Source organism: Trachemys scripta, chromosome 2, assembly GCF_013100865.1.
Source record: "Trachemys scripta elegans isolate TJP31775 chromosome 2, CAS_Tse_1.0, whole genome shotgun sequence".
Lineage (NCBI taxonomy): Eukaryota > Metazoa > Chordata > Testudines > Emydidae > Trachemys > Trachemys scripta.
In genome coordinates, this window is record NC_048299.1 from 111,937,738 (window position 1) to 111,955,200 (window position 17,463).

Below are 17,463 nucleotides of genomic sequence, written 5' to 3' on the forward strand. Positions count from 1 at the left end.
CCCTCCTTCTAAATGGAAAAGCACCAGGTTAAAGATGGATTCCAGTTTAGGTGACATGATCACATGTCACTGTAAGACTTCATTACCCACTTGCCAGCACACACATATACAGGAAGACTTTCAAGTAAACAGAGCCATTTACAACCAATTGTCACCATTAATGGCCCACACTTTGCATAATTACAATAGGACCTCAGAATTATATTTCATATTTCTAGTTTCAGATATAAGAATGATACATTTATACAAATTGGATGACCACACTCAGTAGATTATAAGCTTTGTAAGGATATCTTACAAGAGACCTTTTGCATGAAGCATATTCCAGTTACATTATATTCACCCTCATTAGCATATTTTCATAAAATCACAGAGTGCAACATCACACTGTTCTCTCTCTCTCTCTCTCTCTGTGTATATTTATATATATATATATATATATATATATATATATATATATATATATATATATATATATATATATATATATATAAATATAAATATAAATAAAAACTTCATCCAGTCAAAATTTTTAATGAACAGCTATTCAATATAAAGAGCTAAGCTCACACGAATCTATAAAAACAGGGAAGATTGGCTTACATATGTGTCTCCTATTGAAAAGTAAGGCATGACAAAAATAAAAATAAAGCTCGTTCATAAAAAGAATCTAAAAGACTTTTACTAAAGCAGAAACAAGTGATTTTTCTGTATCACACCTAACTGCCCGAACAAGCATTGCTCTTTGCACACCTTGACAAGCATGCAAAGAAAAAAAATTTCACACCTCCGGGTAATCTGGGATTCACCTAAAATTAATCTGATGGCCATTTAAGTATAATCGTTAGCAAATATTTCACCAATAGTTTTAGCAAAAACAGCCAGCGAAAGCACCAAAATTGATTGGATGATGAGCATCACACCAACTTCATTTGTCACATTAGCCGCATGCAATTTAATACAAAAGAATTTAAAACAATGTGTCTATCGCAAAGAGTATTAGAATATGACCACAAAGGTGCTCATACTATACAAATACTAACCAAGAAAAAGTTAGTTGTAGAGGGTTATTTTATTTTATTTTTTTTAAACAGAGGGTATTGAAAGGAGGGGTGTTGCTTTTCTTTTGGTTCTTCTTTTCAAAAAGATAAGACACAATCTGTATTATTTGATAAATAAATTAAGAGGAATTGTTATGGGGTAGACAAAATTCTTAAGGGCATAGAAAAGACAGATGCTGTAAGATAGCTTCATTTAGTGTCACACTAAAGACTAAAGAGATCAGGATTAACTTGAGGTAAGGAAGGATGAAATACTAAGTGCTTGTCTACATAGGGAAGTTACTGCAAAATATACCTAGGATGTGAACTGAAAGTGCACTAGCTATTCAACACCTGCTTCCTGTGTGGACTCTTTTTCAGCACCGAAAGTCATTTCGAAAATCGATTAAACTAAATTGCCAAGTGTCCATATGGGTAGCTAGTGCGGAATAGATATTCCAGGCTATTTTCCCCTGTATAAACAAGCCCTTAATTTAAACAGAATGTCTTCACATACAGACTAACATGGAAATTAGTGCAATGTGAAAACAAACAGTTTAAATGCAGTTTCAGAAAGAGAACTATACTTGCAAGTACCAAGTAGTATTTGTATTTCAATTTCACATTTAGCACATCTCTTTTCTATGCGATTTACAAATGATACACAAAGATCTATGTAAAGTCCTGCTTGATAATTCCTTAGTCTAAATTGTAAAAAAAAAATAGTTTTTATTGTCTGAGAGTATTTATTATTGTAATATGGCAAATAGTTTTAATGGAAAAATGACTGAAAACCAAATGATCTGTTCAGAGGCCAGAGAAGAATCACACATTGATAAACTAGGTACTAAAACTGCAGCTCTGTAGATAACTGCTTTGCAGAGCCCTGAGAAATTCAATCTTCAGGCTAGTTAGCTTCAAGCTTTCCTGGAAGAGTTCACTATTTGAGAGAAATTTTAGCTGAAATCAAGATGGTTTCTTGTAGACTTTGTGCTGTTCTACATTCTAAAATAAATTAATAGGCATTGCTTCATTCACCCAGGCACTGCATCAACCCATCCCATCCCCAATAGTTTGTAACTGAAAAGAATTATGAGAATGGTTTAGGGTTAAATGTTTACAAAAAAAGAAAATATGGAGGGAGGTTCATTTTTGAAGGAATGCACAATCATCGTTCCAGATATTTCAATATGTTGCAGTATACTTTTAATGCACATAGAGGGCCTGATTTTCAGCCCCAATGAGAGATGTGCATGGGCCTGTTTTGCACATGCACTACTGCAGGGGTAGGCAACCTATGGCATGCATGCCAAAGGCAGCACGCAAGCTGATTTTCAGTGGCGCTCACGCTGCCCGGGTCCTGGCCACCGATACGGGGGGGCTTTGCAGTTTAATTTAATTTTAAATGAAGCTTCTTAAACATTTAAAAAACCTTATTTACTTTACATACAATAATAGGTTAGTTATATATATTATAGACCTACAGAAAGAGATCTTCTAAAAACGTAAAAATGCATTACTGGCACACGAAACCTTAAATTAGAGTGAATAAATGAAGACTCGGCACACCACTTCTGAAAGGTTGCCGACTCCTGCACTACTGTATGGATTTTTGCAATCTATATGCGCACAAGGAGTGGCACATCTAGCCATGTGCACATAAATCAGGGATTACAAGAAATTATTTTGGGGATGTTCTATGGCCTGTGTTATATGCAGGAAGGCAGACTAGCTGATCACAGCGGTCCTTTCTGGCCTTAGATTTTATGAAGTTGCTTAGAGCCACAGTGAATGCAAATAGGTAAGTGTGCAAGATCAGTGCAAATTTCAGGGTGAAACATCAGGCCTAGAGTGGATGAAGGAGTTATACCCTCTCTCTCTTTGGCTTTAGAAATCATGACGACTTTTAGATTATTCCTATTGCCACAAACAGTTTTAGTCTGTTCTTGGAAGCATACCCTTTATAATTTGTTTTTTAGGTGTGCGTCTTTTATACATTAAGAGATTGTCTACATGGAGAATGTATGTGAATTTATGTCACACCAGGGCGTGCCACACACTAACTGGCCATAACCTTTAGTGCACAGTAGTGGGGTCCCCATGGCCAATTAGCATGTTGCATATCCTCAGCTTGCCATGCAATAAGTCTCAGTGTAGCCAACCCTTAGTTATGGCAATTCCATTGCCAAGACCAAGTGAGTTCTACTATGACTCCTTCATTGTAGCCACATCTCAGGTTCTTGACTTCTTCGGCTGCATCAGGTAGCCAAGAGCTGGGGGGGTGGAGGGGGGAGAAAGAGGGCAGACCAGGCTTCCCGGTAGGAGCCTCTAGGCATCAGCCTGGCTGGCAGCGGGGAGTTGGACAGGCACAGCCCAGCTTGAACAGAGGAGCCCAGGCAGCTTGTCTGGGAGCCAGGGGTAGCCATGCTCTGAGCGGAGCGGGCGCAGCCTGGCTGGAAGTGGGGAGCCCAGGGCAGCTGGGTTCTAGCTAGAGCATCCCACCCAACCTGGTGACAGCCCAGCTTTATTGTCAATTTCGCAGCTCCACCATGGAGCTCCAGAAATTGACAAGAATGACAGCCAACAGCCAATGTAAGTAATGCAGCTTCTACACAGACGCTGCGTTGCCCTAACTACGCCAACATAAGCCCTAACATCTTTCGTGGAGCTGGAGTTATTACGTCGGTGTAGTTGGGCACTTACATTGGCAGGAGCAAGGCCACAGTGTGTACACTAACATAATTAGGTCGACATAAGCAGATGTGTTCTCAAATTGTAAGTCTCTATGCATAGTTTTCCATGGGCATGAAGTGAGTGTGCTGTATGAAGACCAGCACCTGCATAGACTCATAGAAATGAGATGGACTGGTTACCTGAAAATCTGAGAAATAATCCTCAATAATTTGGAAGAGATTCAGAGTATTTGTCAAACTTTGTGAATGGATATGGCAATCTGTCTATTGAAGCATGAAGGCTGTTGAAAAGAATTTGGATGATTTGCTAACTTTCCTTAGCTGAGATTATAAAAACAGTTGTGAAATTTTTTGCTCCTATGAACAATTATCTTCAAAAGCAATGAATGCACCTTGCTAAAAAGGAGTTGAATTGATTACTGTTGCCTCTGAAGAACTTCAAATATCTCTTTTTTTTTTTAAAGATTTTTTTCCCCCCTCAGATTTCATCCAAGCACATTGTTTTGAAAGATCCATGTGACAAAGCATCAACATTAAGATGTGCAACTGAAAGAGTCAAAGTATTGCCCCCAAATTTTTCAAGAATCCATAGTCACTGACCACTTACAGGATCCCAAAACGTAAATGAGCATTAGTGGTCCAAGATTTATCATAAATTGATTGATCAAACCAGGGTGAATTCCAAAGGAGATTTTCGGAGACGAACTCCAAGTTATACAAAAGCTTGTCAGCAATCTATTCTGCCATCTTGCCAGCCTTCTTGAAATTGTAATCACTGCATGCTTTGATTGACCTACTTGGATTGGATATTGAGAAGATGAAAGTTAAAATGACTGTATTTAAACCACGGATAAGTACGAGAAATTGAAAAGAATTTGAACAGGTTTTAAATCAGTAGTGAGCAACCTGCAGGGACGTTCTGGCCGCCGCTTCCCACAGTTCCCATTGGCCGGGAAAGACGAACTGCAGCCACTGGGAGCTGCGGGTGGCCGTGCCTGCGGACAGTCAATGTAAACAAACTGTCTTGCGGCCTGCCAGCGGATTACCCTGATGGGCCGCAGGTTGCCCACCACTGTTCTAAACGCTGCCATGGAAAAGAGTCTTTCCAATTTGTGTCTGAAATGTTATTTGCAGTCTTGTTGTTTGGAGCATTAACTGCAGCTTGTGAGATTTCCTTTTCTTGTTTGAAAATAATTTTACCTCACCAAAGGATGAACATGACCCATGAAAGCAAGAGAGAACTAATTCTCCTGTCATACAAAAGTGACTTCAAAACTGAACCTAGATATATTTTTGAAGAAGAATTCAAATGCTATTATCCAAGTCAACTTCATGTTTCTATGAACAATCTTTATATAACACAGCAATTTCATCTTAAGATCTATACTTGTACGTTTCTGAATCTTTGAATTTTTTGAATGCTTGAATAGGTTATACTGAACATCACAAATATGTAACCTATTTTTCCTGATTTCACAACCATAAAATTTTAAAAGAGGCTTCTGGCTGAGACTGTTTTTCACTAACTGCATGAACTTCTAAAGGCAAGCATAACTGCTCCTCTTGTCATGCAGTCTAACCCACCTGCCCTGCCCTCGTGTCAATGTCCTAACTACAGGGCTTTCAGCAATATCTTTTAAAGGTTGAAATCCAAGACTATGCATTAGGGCAGAAAATATGAATTAGTAACCATTATTCCTTTTATTAAGATCTACTGAGAAAGTGTGATTATTTTAACACATTCACAATTTGAACTACACTGGACTCTTAGGCCTTTTAGACACTTTGTTAAGGTGCAGAAATAGAAACAGAAAACTGATTATATTCATATACTGCAAAGTAGTAATTTTCAGTATTATTTTTGTTTCCCACAGAGTTTATTATTCATGTAGCCATAAGCACACAGTGCAGTCATTAATACTTATTCTGCAATACCTAAATATCCTGTTTACTCAGAGATATTCATAATTAAGCTGCCTCACTATGAAGAAACATCCAAAAAGCAGAACATGTCATTTTCAGCTTCCCTTTATCATAAACACTTGCATTTACAGATCTGAAAATTTACAGATCTGGATTCTGGACTCCAATTTTCATGTTACAGAGAAACTGTTTGACTACCCCCCTCCCCTTCCCCGCATTCTTATGGTAGATTTCATGACAATACTTGCGTAGCTTCTTAAGGTGGTCTCAAATGTGATCTCCGAAACAGATCTTCCCTCCAGTCAATCTTGCTCTCTTTCACTAACTTCAGAGACTGCCTCAACCTTGTTAAACATATTCCTAAAAGCCACTGAGATCAAACCAGGCACTGGTCTGTCTGCCTCTTTTTTGCCACACTTTTATCATATTTCTTTCATTGGATCTTGCACAACAACCTGCGTCAATTAAGTTCAAAAGCACTCAAAATGACCTTGAGAAGCCTTTCTGGTAACCTACACAGCAGTCTGTATAGCTGTGCAGAAAATCTAGCTAGTCTTCTTCTCTGTTCCCGGAGCAATAAAAGGTGGGAAAGAACACATTGTGTGGCCCAGCAGCAACCAATTGAGCTAATTAAGAAGTAGGCTTTACTCTTTCCCTGGCTCCTCTCTTGGTGTTATTAGATGAAGTAACAGAAGGAAGTTGACAGGAAGGTGGCCATGATGTAAGACAAGGATCGCCACTTTTTATGAAAGTTACCTGTTTTATGTTGATCCTCTCCAGATTGCTGAACTTCACTTGGAAACAACTGACAAAAGGCCAACTCCCAAAGAATCCATCCACAATTTACACTAGCCACATTGTATGTCAAGACAGGATCTTGTAAATTTAGTTTGTACTATAGATTCTAGTGCAGTGTAGACATGTTCAATGACGCTGGTAATTAAATATGAAGACTTGACTGAAAGCAGTAACTAATAAATTCTTGGTAATCTGTACCCTATATTGGAAACAAAAACTATAGCACCTGTATCTTACCTAATTAAAATTAGGGTAAAGTGAGCAACAACGACAACAACAAAAATCAACCAGAAACTTTTTTTTTCTCCAAGTGTAACAGAAAACAGATACAGGTTGTGAAACAAAACCAGCACTAGGACAGAACAGAGACAACAAGAGCAAAGCTTACTCCAGGTACTGTACATGGACTTGAAATTTAACCTTACTTCCTCTCCTTCTACAGCACATGAGCTAGAGTAGCTTTTCTTCCAAGTGCAAGGAACATGAAAATTGAGGGTGCCACATACAAACCACTCACATGTGGGTGCTCTTCATTCAAATAGTGTGAGAAATGTGGCTGGACACCATGATTCTTCAAACACCATTTTGTAAAGTGGAAAGTGCAGGAAGCTTTTCACATCACTTCTTAAGAGATCACTTCAGCATAGCAAAACACACACAAACACTTTCCTTTGAGCAGTCACCAAACCACAAACTCCCAAATGTTTTCTGCACAATTCCAACTCTACCCTTGGGCCAGCATTAGCTAGTATGATTAGTTAAACTTATCGGTAATGATGAAATAAAATGAACCCTGCCACAAGGGCATGCTATCCTTGTATACTTTGCTGGAAAAAGGATACTACATACAGTAGAATCTCAGAGTTATGAACACCTCAGGAATGGAGGTCGTTTGTAACTCTGAAATGTTGATAACTCAGAACAAAACATTATGGTTGTTCTTTCTAAAGTTTAAAGCTGAACGTTGACTTAATACAGCTTTGAAACTTTACTATGCAGAAGAAAAATGCTGCTTTTAACCATCTTAATTTTAATTAAACAAAACACACAGTTTCCTTACCTTGTCAATATTTTTAGAAACATAAAGGGAATGTTTTTTTAATAGTTTTTGTTTAACACAATACTGTACTGTATTTGCATTTTGGGGGGGGGGGGGGTTGTTTCTACTGCTGCCTGATTGCGTACTTCCAGTTCCAAATGAGGTATGCGGTTGACCGGTAAGTTCACAAATCTGGTGTTTGTAACTCTGAGGTTCTACTGTGTTCAAGATACTGCCCAATACAGGATACAACAGAGACTATGACAGAACAAAAGCGCCTCTCAAAAGACATTAAACCGAATAAATATGAACTTTGACCATTATATTGTCTGTGAAAGTTATTTCAGCAAGAATGAAAAAATGTGGTATGCGATTATACTGAATTAAAATGCCTAGCAGCTTCCTGTGAATTTGTGGATGTCCATTTGAGGCAAGAGAAATAGCTGCCTGCCAGACAAACTTAGAAAATGAAGTATATGAAACTCCCTTAATCCCACTTGTTATAGTCTTATATATAGCTGATATAAGCAAGTATAGCAGATATACAGGCTCGACAGAATGGAGTAAAATAAAGCTAGTAATGAGACCTCTGTGGCCATTCATGCGTAGCCCTTTAGTCTCGCGCACCAGTATCAAAACAGGCATTCATAAGGCAATAACTGAAGAGGTTTATCATCATACATTAGTTGGGCCCTACCAAATTCACAGTCCATTTAGGTCAATTTCACAGTCATAGGATTTTAAAAATCATAAATTTCATGATTCCAGATATTAAAATCTGAAATTTCAGTGTTGTAACTGTAGGGGTCCTGACCAAAAAAGGAGCTGGGGGGGAGACACAAGGTTATTGTAGAGGGGGTTGCAGTACTGCTACCCTTATATCTGCCCTGTTTCTGGCAGTGGCGCTGCCTTCAGAGCAGAGCGGCTGGAGAGTAGCGGCTGCTGGCTGGGAGCCTAGCTCTGACGCGCAGAAGCAAGACTGGCATGGCATGGTATGGCCACCGTTACTTCTGCCTTCAGATGGGCCCTTGGTCAGCAGCTGCCACTCTCTGGCTGTCCATCTCTGAAGGCAGCAGAGCAGAAGTAAGGATGGCATGGTATGGTATTGCCACACTTACTTCGACACTGCTGCTGGCAAGGCGCTGCCTTCAGATCTGGGCGCCCGGCAGAGAGTGGCGGCTTTTGGCTGGCCGCCCAGCTCTGAAGACAGCAGAGAAGTAAGGGTGTTATACTGTGATCCCCCTAAAAATAGCCTTGCAACTCCCCTTTGAGTTAGGACCCCCAATTTCAAAAACACTGATCGCCCCCGTGAAACCTGTATAGTATAGGGTAAAAGCACACAAAAGTTCAGGTTTCATGGGAGGAGACCCGATTTCATGGTCCGTGACGTGTTTTTCATGGCCATGAATTTCGTATGGTGCTGTACATTACTAATATCTACAATTGCCTGGGCAATCCACCATGACAATGACAAGAGAGTCACATGTAGAATCATGAGAGAGAGTAGATGGGATCTGCTCTAGGATGGACAACTCCCGGATTTTTCATTAAAAAAAAAAAAAAAAAAAGGTGTTTTATTTTATTACTTAAACAGCCTGCCTGCAAGCATTCAGTTAGTGGTCTCAACACAGGCTCCACCTACCAGGAGTTGAGTCTCAGTTTCCAATAAAGCAGAAAGTCACGGGAGGGGACTTTGGTGCTGCGGCCCGAGTATGCAGCAACTCTTCTCCCTCTGCATCAAATCTCTTGTCATTTTTGGAGCCTTCACACTTGGAGCTCCACTTACCTCCATCACCTGATGATAGAGTACCTCTGCTGCAGGACTCATTGTGGTACAAATCTCTACCAGCATGCAAAAGAGTTATACCCTACAAAAACCATCCCCCATTCCCAATTAAGCAGGCAGCTTGTCCTCAGAGAAGTCCTATCCTGGCAAGAAGAGAAAGTGACTAGCCAGAGAGAAGACTAAGGAGAGACACCCATCACAGTTTCACAAGCTTACGGATAAGTAAAATGTGGTGGGATGTGGAGAAAATGAACATTGCAAGGAAAGAATCCGATGCAAAATTTCTCATTTATTCCGGGGAAGAAAGAGGGAGCTCTTTACCTAATCATAGAAGCTTCGTTCTTGGGGACCACTAAAACAATAGAACCTCACCCTGTTATTCAACCTACCTAGACTGGAACGCAGGGCCGTCCCTAGCTATTTTGGTGCCCTACGCAGCCCCCCCGGGGGGGGGGGGGGGGCTGTGTGGGGCCCTGCCCCAGGCCTCCACAGGGGGGAGGAGGGGGCTGGCCCCAGGCCTCTGTGGGGGATAGGGGGAGGGGGGCTGGCCACTTCCTGCAGGAAGTGGAGTGACCCGGCCCCAGCCTGCTCTGCTCCCCTGGCTCCCAGGATTGGGGGGGGGGAACCGCCCCCCAGCACTCGCCGGCAGCATGGCTGGGAGCCAGGGGAGTGGAGCAGAGCAGGCTGGGGCTGGGTCGCTCTACTTACCGGTGAGTGCAGGCCCAACCGCTTCTGGAGTCCTCAGGGGAGTGGGGGCGGGGGGGGGGGGGGGCAGGGAAGAGGCGGGGCTGGAGTGGGGCAGGGGCAGGAGCCCTGGGGAAGAGCTGGAGCAGGGCCTGAGCACCATGCAGCTGTGCAGGGCACCAGGAAATTTGGTACCCCAAATTTCTTGGTGCACTATGCAGCTGTGTACTTTGCATATGAGTAAAGATGGCCCTGCTGGAACCCCTCCTGAGATCTTGTGCTCCGGGATGTAGAAGGAAGAGGCAGGTGAAATCACGTGGGACAGGGTACAGTAGTGAATTGCAGAGAACTACAAGCATTACAGCTGATTGGTTTTCTCAGCATTTTTTTTTCTTTTCTTTTTTTTTTTTTTTAAAAACTCAGAGTATGGCTACATGGCAACTAGATAACTGCGGCTGGCCCATGCCAGACAACTCAGGTTTACAGGGCTTGGGCTGTAGGGTTGTTTCATTGCTGTGTAGATTTCTGGGCTCAGGCTGCAGCCCAGGCTCTAGGATCCTGTGAGGTGGTAGGGCCCTAGAGCTTGGCCTCCAGCCCAAGCCCGGTCGTCTATACAGCAAGGAAACAGCCCCACAGCCTGAGCCCCGTGAACAGCAGGCAAGGGGGCCAGGTGTGTGTGTAGTTGCTGTATAGACATACCCTAAATCAAAACCCACACAACCCAGGCATTACTTTTATCTAGCCTGAAGTATGCTAGACACTTTACAGAACACAGTAAAGGCATGAACCCTGCCCCAGAGAGCTTCCATTCCAAATGTACATTTATAACATTAAAAGTTAGAACTAGTAAAGAGAAGGTGGGAACATGGAGGAAGAGCAAAAATTATGGTTAACACCATGCAATTGCTTGTTTATCTTTGTCTGCATGTTGCAATGAGCAGGGAATTTGATGCAGTACAGAAAGCTGAACAAGGAGATCAGAAGGGTTAGCATAAAGAGTGTAATCCCACAGAGTGAAGGTGGGGACTGGAAGAAGAGGCAAATTGGGACACGAATCACAGCTCCCTAGTGTGCAGGAAGCATCTAGCACATTTAAACAAAATAACAAGAAGAAGTGAAAGAAGAAGGAGATGGCAGAAGTGCTAGGCAGGTGATGTGGATCAGCAACATACAGAGTGAGATGAGATCCAGATGGTGCATACTCTTGAGGAGGAATAGGAAGAGGAAAGAGAAAGAGGGGAAAACCAACCCAATAGCTTTCTTTGACAGGGTAACAAGCCTTGTGGATTGGGGTGGGGGGGAGGCGAGGAAAGAGCCGTAAACATGGTATATCTTAACTTTAGTAAAGCTTTGATACTGTCTCATATGACCATCTCATAAACTAGGGAAACGCAATCTAGATGGAGCTACTATAAGGTGGGTGCAAAACTGGTTGGAAAACCATTCCCAGGGAGTAATCATCAGTGGTTCAGAGTCATGCTGGAAGGGCATAACGAGTGGGGTCCCACAGGGATCAGTTCTGGGTCCAATTCTGTTCAATATCTTCAACAATTATTTAGATAATGGTATAGAGACAGTACATTTATAAAGTTTGTGGACGATACCAAGCTGGGAGGGGTTGCAAGTGCTTTGGAGGATAGGATTAAAATTCAAAATGTTCTGGACAAATGGTCTGAAGTAAATAGGATGAAATTCAATAAGGACAAATGCAAAATACTCCATTTAGGAAGGAACAATCAGTTGCACACATACAAAATGGGAAATGACTGCCTAGCAAGGAGTACTGTGGAAAGGGATCTGGGGGGGTCATAGTGGACCACAAGCTAAATATGAGTCAACAGTGTAACACTGTTGCAAAGAAAGTGAACATCATTCTGGGATGTATTAGGAAGAATATGTAAGTAAGACACGAGAAGTAATTATTCCGCTCTACTCCACACTGATTAGGCCTCAACTGGAGTATTGTGTCCAGTTCTGGGCACTATGTTTCACGAAAGATGTGGACAAACTGGAGAAAGTCCAGAGAACAGCAACAAAAATGATTAAAGATCTAGAAAACATGACCTATGAGGGAAGATTGAAAAAAATGGGTTTGTTTAATCTGGAAAAAAGAGAAGACTGACAGGGGACATGATAACAGTTTTCAAGTACATAAAAGGTTGTTAAAAAGGAGGCAGGAGAAGAACTGTTCTCCTTAACCTCTAAGGATAGGACAAGAAGCAATGGGCTTAAATTGCAGCAAGGGAGGTTTAGTTTAGACATTAGTTAAAACTTCCTGTCAGGGTGGATAAGCACTAGAATAAATTGCCCATGGAGGTTGTGGAATCTCCATCATTGGACATTTTTAAGACCAGGTTAGACAAACACCTGTCAGGAATGGTATAGACCAGGGGTTCCCAAACTTGGTTCGTGGCTTGTTCAGGGTAAGCCCCTGGCGGGCCGCGAGACGCTTTGTTTACCTGAGCGTCTGTAGGTACGGCCGCTCGCAGCTCCCAGTGGCCGTTTCCAGCCAATGGGAGCTGCGGGAAGCGGCGCAGGCCGAGGGACGTTCTGGCCCCCACTTCCACCAGCTCCCATTGGCCTGGAGCGGCGAACCGCGGCCAGTGGGAGCCGCGATCGGCTGGACCTGCGGACGCGGCAGGTAAACAAACCGGCCCGGCCCGCCAGGGGCTTTCCCTACACAAGCGACATCCCAAGTTTGGGAAACACTGAGGTAGAAGATAGAAAGGTCAGATTTTTACTAGTTTTTGATGATAGACTAAATATTTCAAAGAGCACAGAGATGAAAAGGAGGGAGGTCTAGCCGTGGTTGGCATAGGGTGACCAGATAGCAAGTGTGAAAAATTGGGATGTGGTTGGGTGGGGGTTAACAGTGTATATATATAAGACAAAGCCCCAACAATAGGGACTGTCCCTATAAAAATCTGGTCACCCTAGAATGGCGGGAAGGAAGGGGATCAGAGGTGAAAGTAATGAAGGCAGGGACAAAAGAGCGGGGGAGAGGGGAGAAAGAAGGTCACCGGAGACAAGGGTCAGGTGAGATGGAGCAGTAGAAATCAAACACACAGTTAAAAGGCAGTAGAACACAGTACAGAAATCAACCGATACAAGGAAGTGGTAAGTCAGCCTGGTATCTAAATGAGGCAAGTGAATCATATGAGAACTCAGGGGATGGGAGTGAAGTTGTGTGGTGATGACAGAAGGGAGAAGTCTACAGGCTCTAGAGGTCATGTCTGCTGTTCAGTGGAGTCCCAGCAGCTCTTTTTAAAATCCAACTCCTGTTATCTTGGTGTCTGGTGGAGAGTGAGGAGATGGGACCCAGGGGACCCCCTCCAGCAGCTATAGACTCAGGCAGCAGAGCAGGGTAGTGTAGCAGTTGAAGGGAACGTGGAGTCTCAACTTATGGACAATATATAGGTCCTCCTGTAGCCCTCCTACTCATGGATGTTCTGGTGTTAACTTGTATTTAAGGTTGTAAACAAGTAATCTCGACCAGAGGCATCAAGCATTATACCTAAGGAAGGCCAAAGCTGATCTTCAGGTATGAGATATTCACCAGTCACATCTGTGACCAACTGCGGAAATGTCTATTATTTTTATGAATATTGCGTGACTCAGTTTCCCTGTTCAATTTTGTATTGCAGCCTGTCTGAATCAAAGAAAGCTCTAAATAGGATATTACAGAACCTAACAAGACAGGTAAAGCAAAGACAGACTCCTTTAAAGCTGGGAAACAATGGTTAGAATATCAAGTGATGGGAGAATTTACCTCCCTGGCTCCATCCAGGCTAGGATATTTTACTTTTACCCAGGTAAAGCCTGAAATCAAAAGGCCCTTACCAGTTAAAAAGGTACCTCTGCCAGATAGGAAGGGGCTTTTTGGGTGAGCTGAGAGAGGCTGGCCAGGGATGTGTCAATGAAAAGGCTGACAGACAGAGACAAAAAGATTAAGCAGCAATGCAAGCTCTGTAAATTGGTTCTCCAAACTCAGAGACAGGGAATAAACCAGACCTGCCTGAGCTATGGATAGAGATGCTAAGCTTAGGTAAGGGAATATGCATGTAAAAGCCTCTTTGTTATTTTATATCTACTTTTCTAAGCACTGTGCAAAATAAATCATACTTAGTTTTGGAGAAGCTGTTTCTGTCTCTCTACAAACGTATGCTGTCACATAGGCTCCCAAAGAGAAACCCTAACCAATAGCTTCGGTCTCATATGGATTATTCTTTAGAGGTTCCTCTCTTTAGTAAGTTCCTCCAACCCAGGAGCAAAAGATCCTTCTGTTCAATTAAAACCACAGTTTACACTAGCAGTTCTCTTTTGTTCCTTTTAAGCAGTAGCCTTACCTCAAAAGCCCTGTTTCCTTATGAGGTTTCCCAGCAATCTATTTAACAGTTGTAACTAATACCTAGTTAATTTAGGGCATCTGAAAAAGGCCATTTTATTGCTTCTCCACAGGTTTAATGCCTCATTATTATTACAAGTTAAAGCAAAGGGTTTATGCATATCTTCACATTATTTTCTCATTTTTTAATTTGGCCTTTAATTTTGTTTGGCCAAACATAAAACAGAATCAATTTCATTTATTTGAGGTTGCACTGCTACCACCTCACTTTAAATGGACAAAAGTATGAACTGCAACAAATATGCACCCATCTTCTTTTCTTGGAGTGGGGAGGACTATGAATTTTCATAGGTCATACTATCAGTAGACCTCTCAAGAAGTTTTAGTCTATAAAATGCTGCCACACCTATAAATGTGATAGGAAACCAAAGCTTGTTAGCCTTGACAAGTTACTGTAGCTGTTTTATCCCTTACTTGGTGATCATCATACCACCTCTTCAAGAATTCTTCTAAATCAAATAGTAATAGCAAAAGTAGTACAGCAAACTGGCCCTCCCTGTGCAGCATTCAACTAGTAACACAATCATGGGCATACTTTGAACTTAGTTGATACCAAACTAGTGGACCCAGGAGAAATTCTGACAGAAACAGACGAACACAGCCGTAAGGAAATGGCCCCTCTCAAGCATACAGTAACACTGCCCTCCTTTTTCCATTTTGGTCAGACTTCTTGTTTTCTTTACTTCTATGTAAATAATATCATCTCAAGCAGCCATCATCTTACTTGTAGGTCAATGACAGCAGCAGCAGAGCCATGCATAAAATGTTCAATGTCCCCCCAAACCAGTCACTGATGGTCACAAGTCGTTTGTGGTCACCGGTCACAAGTCATTTGTGAAACAGGGTAGTGCGTATCACAGCAAAGTTATTTGCGAAATCCAGAGCACAAGGAGCTCTAGACACAGATTATTATTTTGATTTTCATGTAAAGAAAGAGGCTTTTTTCTTCACTGGGATTTTAAAACATCTTCAATAGTTTTGCAGTGTAAAAAAAGTTTTTTTGTTGCTTATAATGTACACAAAAGATACAAGCTAGGCAGACATACTTATATAACTGGATTTTAAGGCACCAGTTTTTCTGTTTTGTGATTTTTTTTTCTTATTTGCTGTGGCATGGACTTGAGAGTATTCAAAATGAGACCCTGAAAGTAATCAAGCGAGGCAAATGTACTCCCTTGCCATATGATACACATTTATAATGAAATGATACCGTGAAATTCCATTTATAGTGAAATAGAATGAAAGTCCAAATGTTTAAAAACTATTTCTGACTTGGCACTTTGGCAACCAGTCTGATCCCAAAGTTTATTCTTTTGCCAGTTTGGATACACCATGCTAATGGAAATGCAGGTTTTCCTCACAGAAATGGCCAACTGGTGAAAGAGTTCCAGCCTCCAACAGCACACCTTGCCAACTACTGACTGATGTTAATGTGTAGAATAAATCAGAAAAGGGATTTCAAGATTTCAAAAAGAGAACAGTAGGAGTACATATGAAATACCTATGTGTGGTCTTTAGAAATGTGTACATGCTTTTAAAATAATGAGTAATATTCATGCTCAGCCTGGAGTTGCAAAGCACTAGAAACTTAATCTGGTCCCCCTGCCTAATTGCTATGTTCTAAATTCTACTCAAGTTTGATTTAATTTTTTTAAATTTCATTTTTACTAAATTACTAAAGATTTTGAGGGGGTGGGGGACAAGGGAAAAGATTTCCAAGTCCAACTAAAACAAATCTGGGTATACATTACAACAAAATACAACAACAAATATGCAACTTACCCAGTACCAAAATATGCAGCAGCATTGACAATAATGATCAACAAATCCCAAAGGTTTATAATCATATAACAGGATGCTTTGATATCCTTTTGAGAATCTAGACCTTTGTGGATTGCAAACATTAGAAATGCAGCAAGTAGGTGAACTCATGTCACACGTCTTCTTTAACAACGAAAAAATGAAAGGAAAACAATCCTTCTCCGCTTTCATGAAGTCTCTGACTTTTGACTAGATTCATGCAAAATTTCAGCCCTCAATTATGTCAGATTAAAGGCTTTTCAAAGCACCAAGAGCACTTTCAACTAAGATGAATAATAACTCCTGTCTTTCTCTGCTCCGTTTTAAAAGAGAAACTCATGTTCTGAGCTTTTGAGTTGAAGAAAGAGGAAACCACAAGGAGGAAGTACAAACGGTTGGTGAGAATGGTCACATCTGAGTAAAAGGTTAGCATTTTCAGGGGAAAATTAAAAAAAAAAAAAAGATTCCATCTCTAATACTGGACTGCACACACATTGCTTCAGTTTCTCTTCCCACACACACACAGCAAAATCAATGAGAGAGTCACACATTTCGTTGCTTCTGTAGATGAGTGCATTATACACACCAGGGACAACTTGCATCCTTACATTCCACTTTACAAGATTCCTGGGAGCCACCCTCCTCTCTGTATTTCAGCAACTCCTGAAACCTCCCCTCTAAATCCTCTTCTCACACCAGGGGCTCTGTGTGCCTCTCATTCCTCTTACCATACCAGGGATCCTCACTGTCTCCCCATCTAGAGGTTCTATGTATCCCCCATTTATTCCTTTTCCCATGCTAGGTGCTCTGTGCCCGCCTGCCCCCGCCTCCCCATACTAGTGACTCCATTCTCCCTCCCTGTCAGGCGTTCTGTGTGCACCCTATTCCCCACTATGCACCCTATTCCCCACTATGCCTCCCTACTCCTCCCAATCCCTATTCTTATTTCCTTCCTTTTTGTCATTCAGGGTGTCAACATGTTAAACTCTGTTGGGCCATGCCAGTGGGATATTATTACACTGGAAAGTGTCAATGGCTGCCAACCACTGGTTCTTTGAGCTACAGACATTTACAGAGGTGGCTGAAGCTGCTGGCTCTGCTCAACAGATGGGGGTGGGGGGAGACTGTGTCTCCCTCATTTTCCTCTTCTGGTTTTCCAATTTCCCCCCAAATCAACAGGATTCTGCCTGCTGATGCCTAGAACATTTGCTGAAGTTTTGGCTTTGATGGGATGCGATGTTCAAAAAATTAGCACATTGCATCCACACGGAGAAATATTACTGAACTGAGTATAG

General features: G+C 41.7%; 1 protein-coding gene across 1 annotated transcript in view; it reads right to left on the reverse strand.

The window, feature by feature from the left end:
* Nucleotides 1-16,481, reverse strand: part of LOC117872699 (probable palmitoyltransferase ZDHHC11) — a 75,592-nt gene extending 59,111 nt beyond the window's left edge. Inside the window, exon 1 of the mRNA XM_034761426.1 lies at nt 16,151-16,481. Within this exon, the coding sequence (XP_034617317.1) occupies nt 16,151-16,360 (210 nt within the window). The 5' untranslated portion in view covers nt 16,361-16,481. The remainder of the gene's footprint in view (nt 1-16,150) is intronic.
* Between the last annotated feature and the right edge of the window lie 982 nt (nt 16,482-17,463).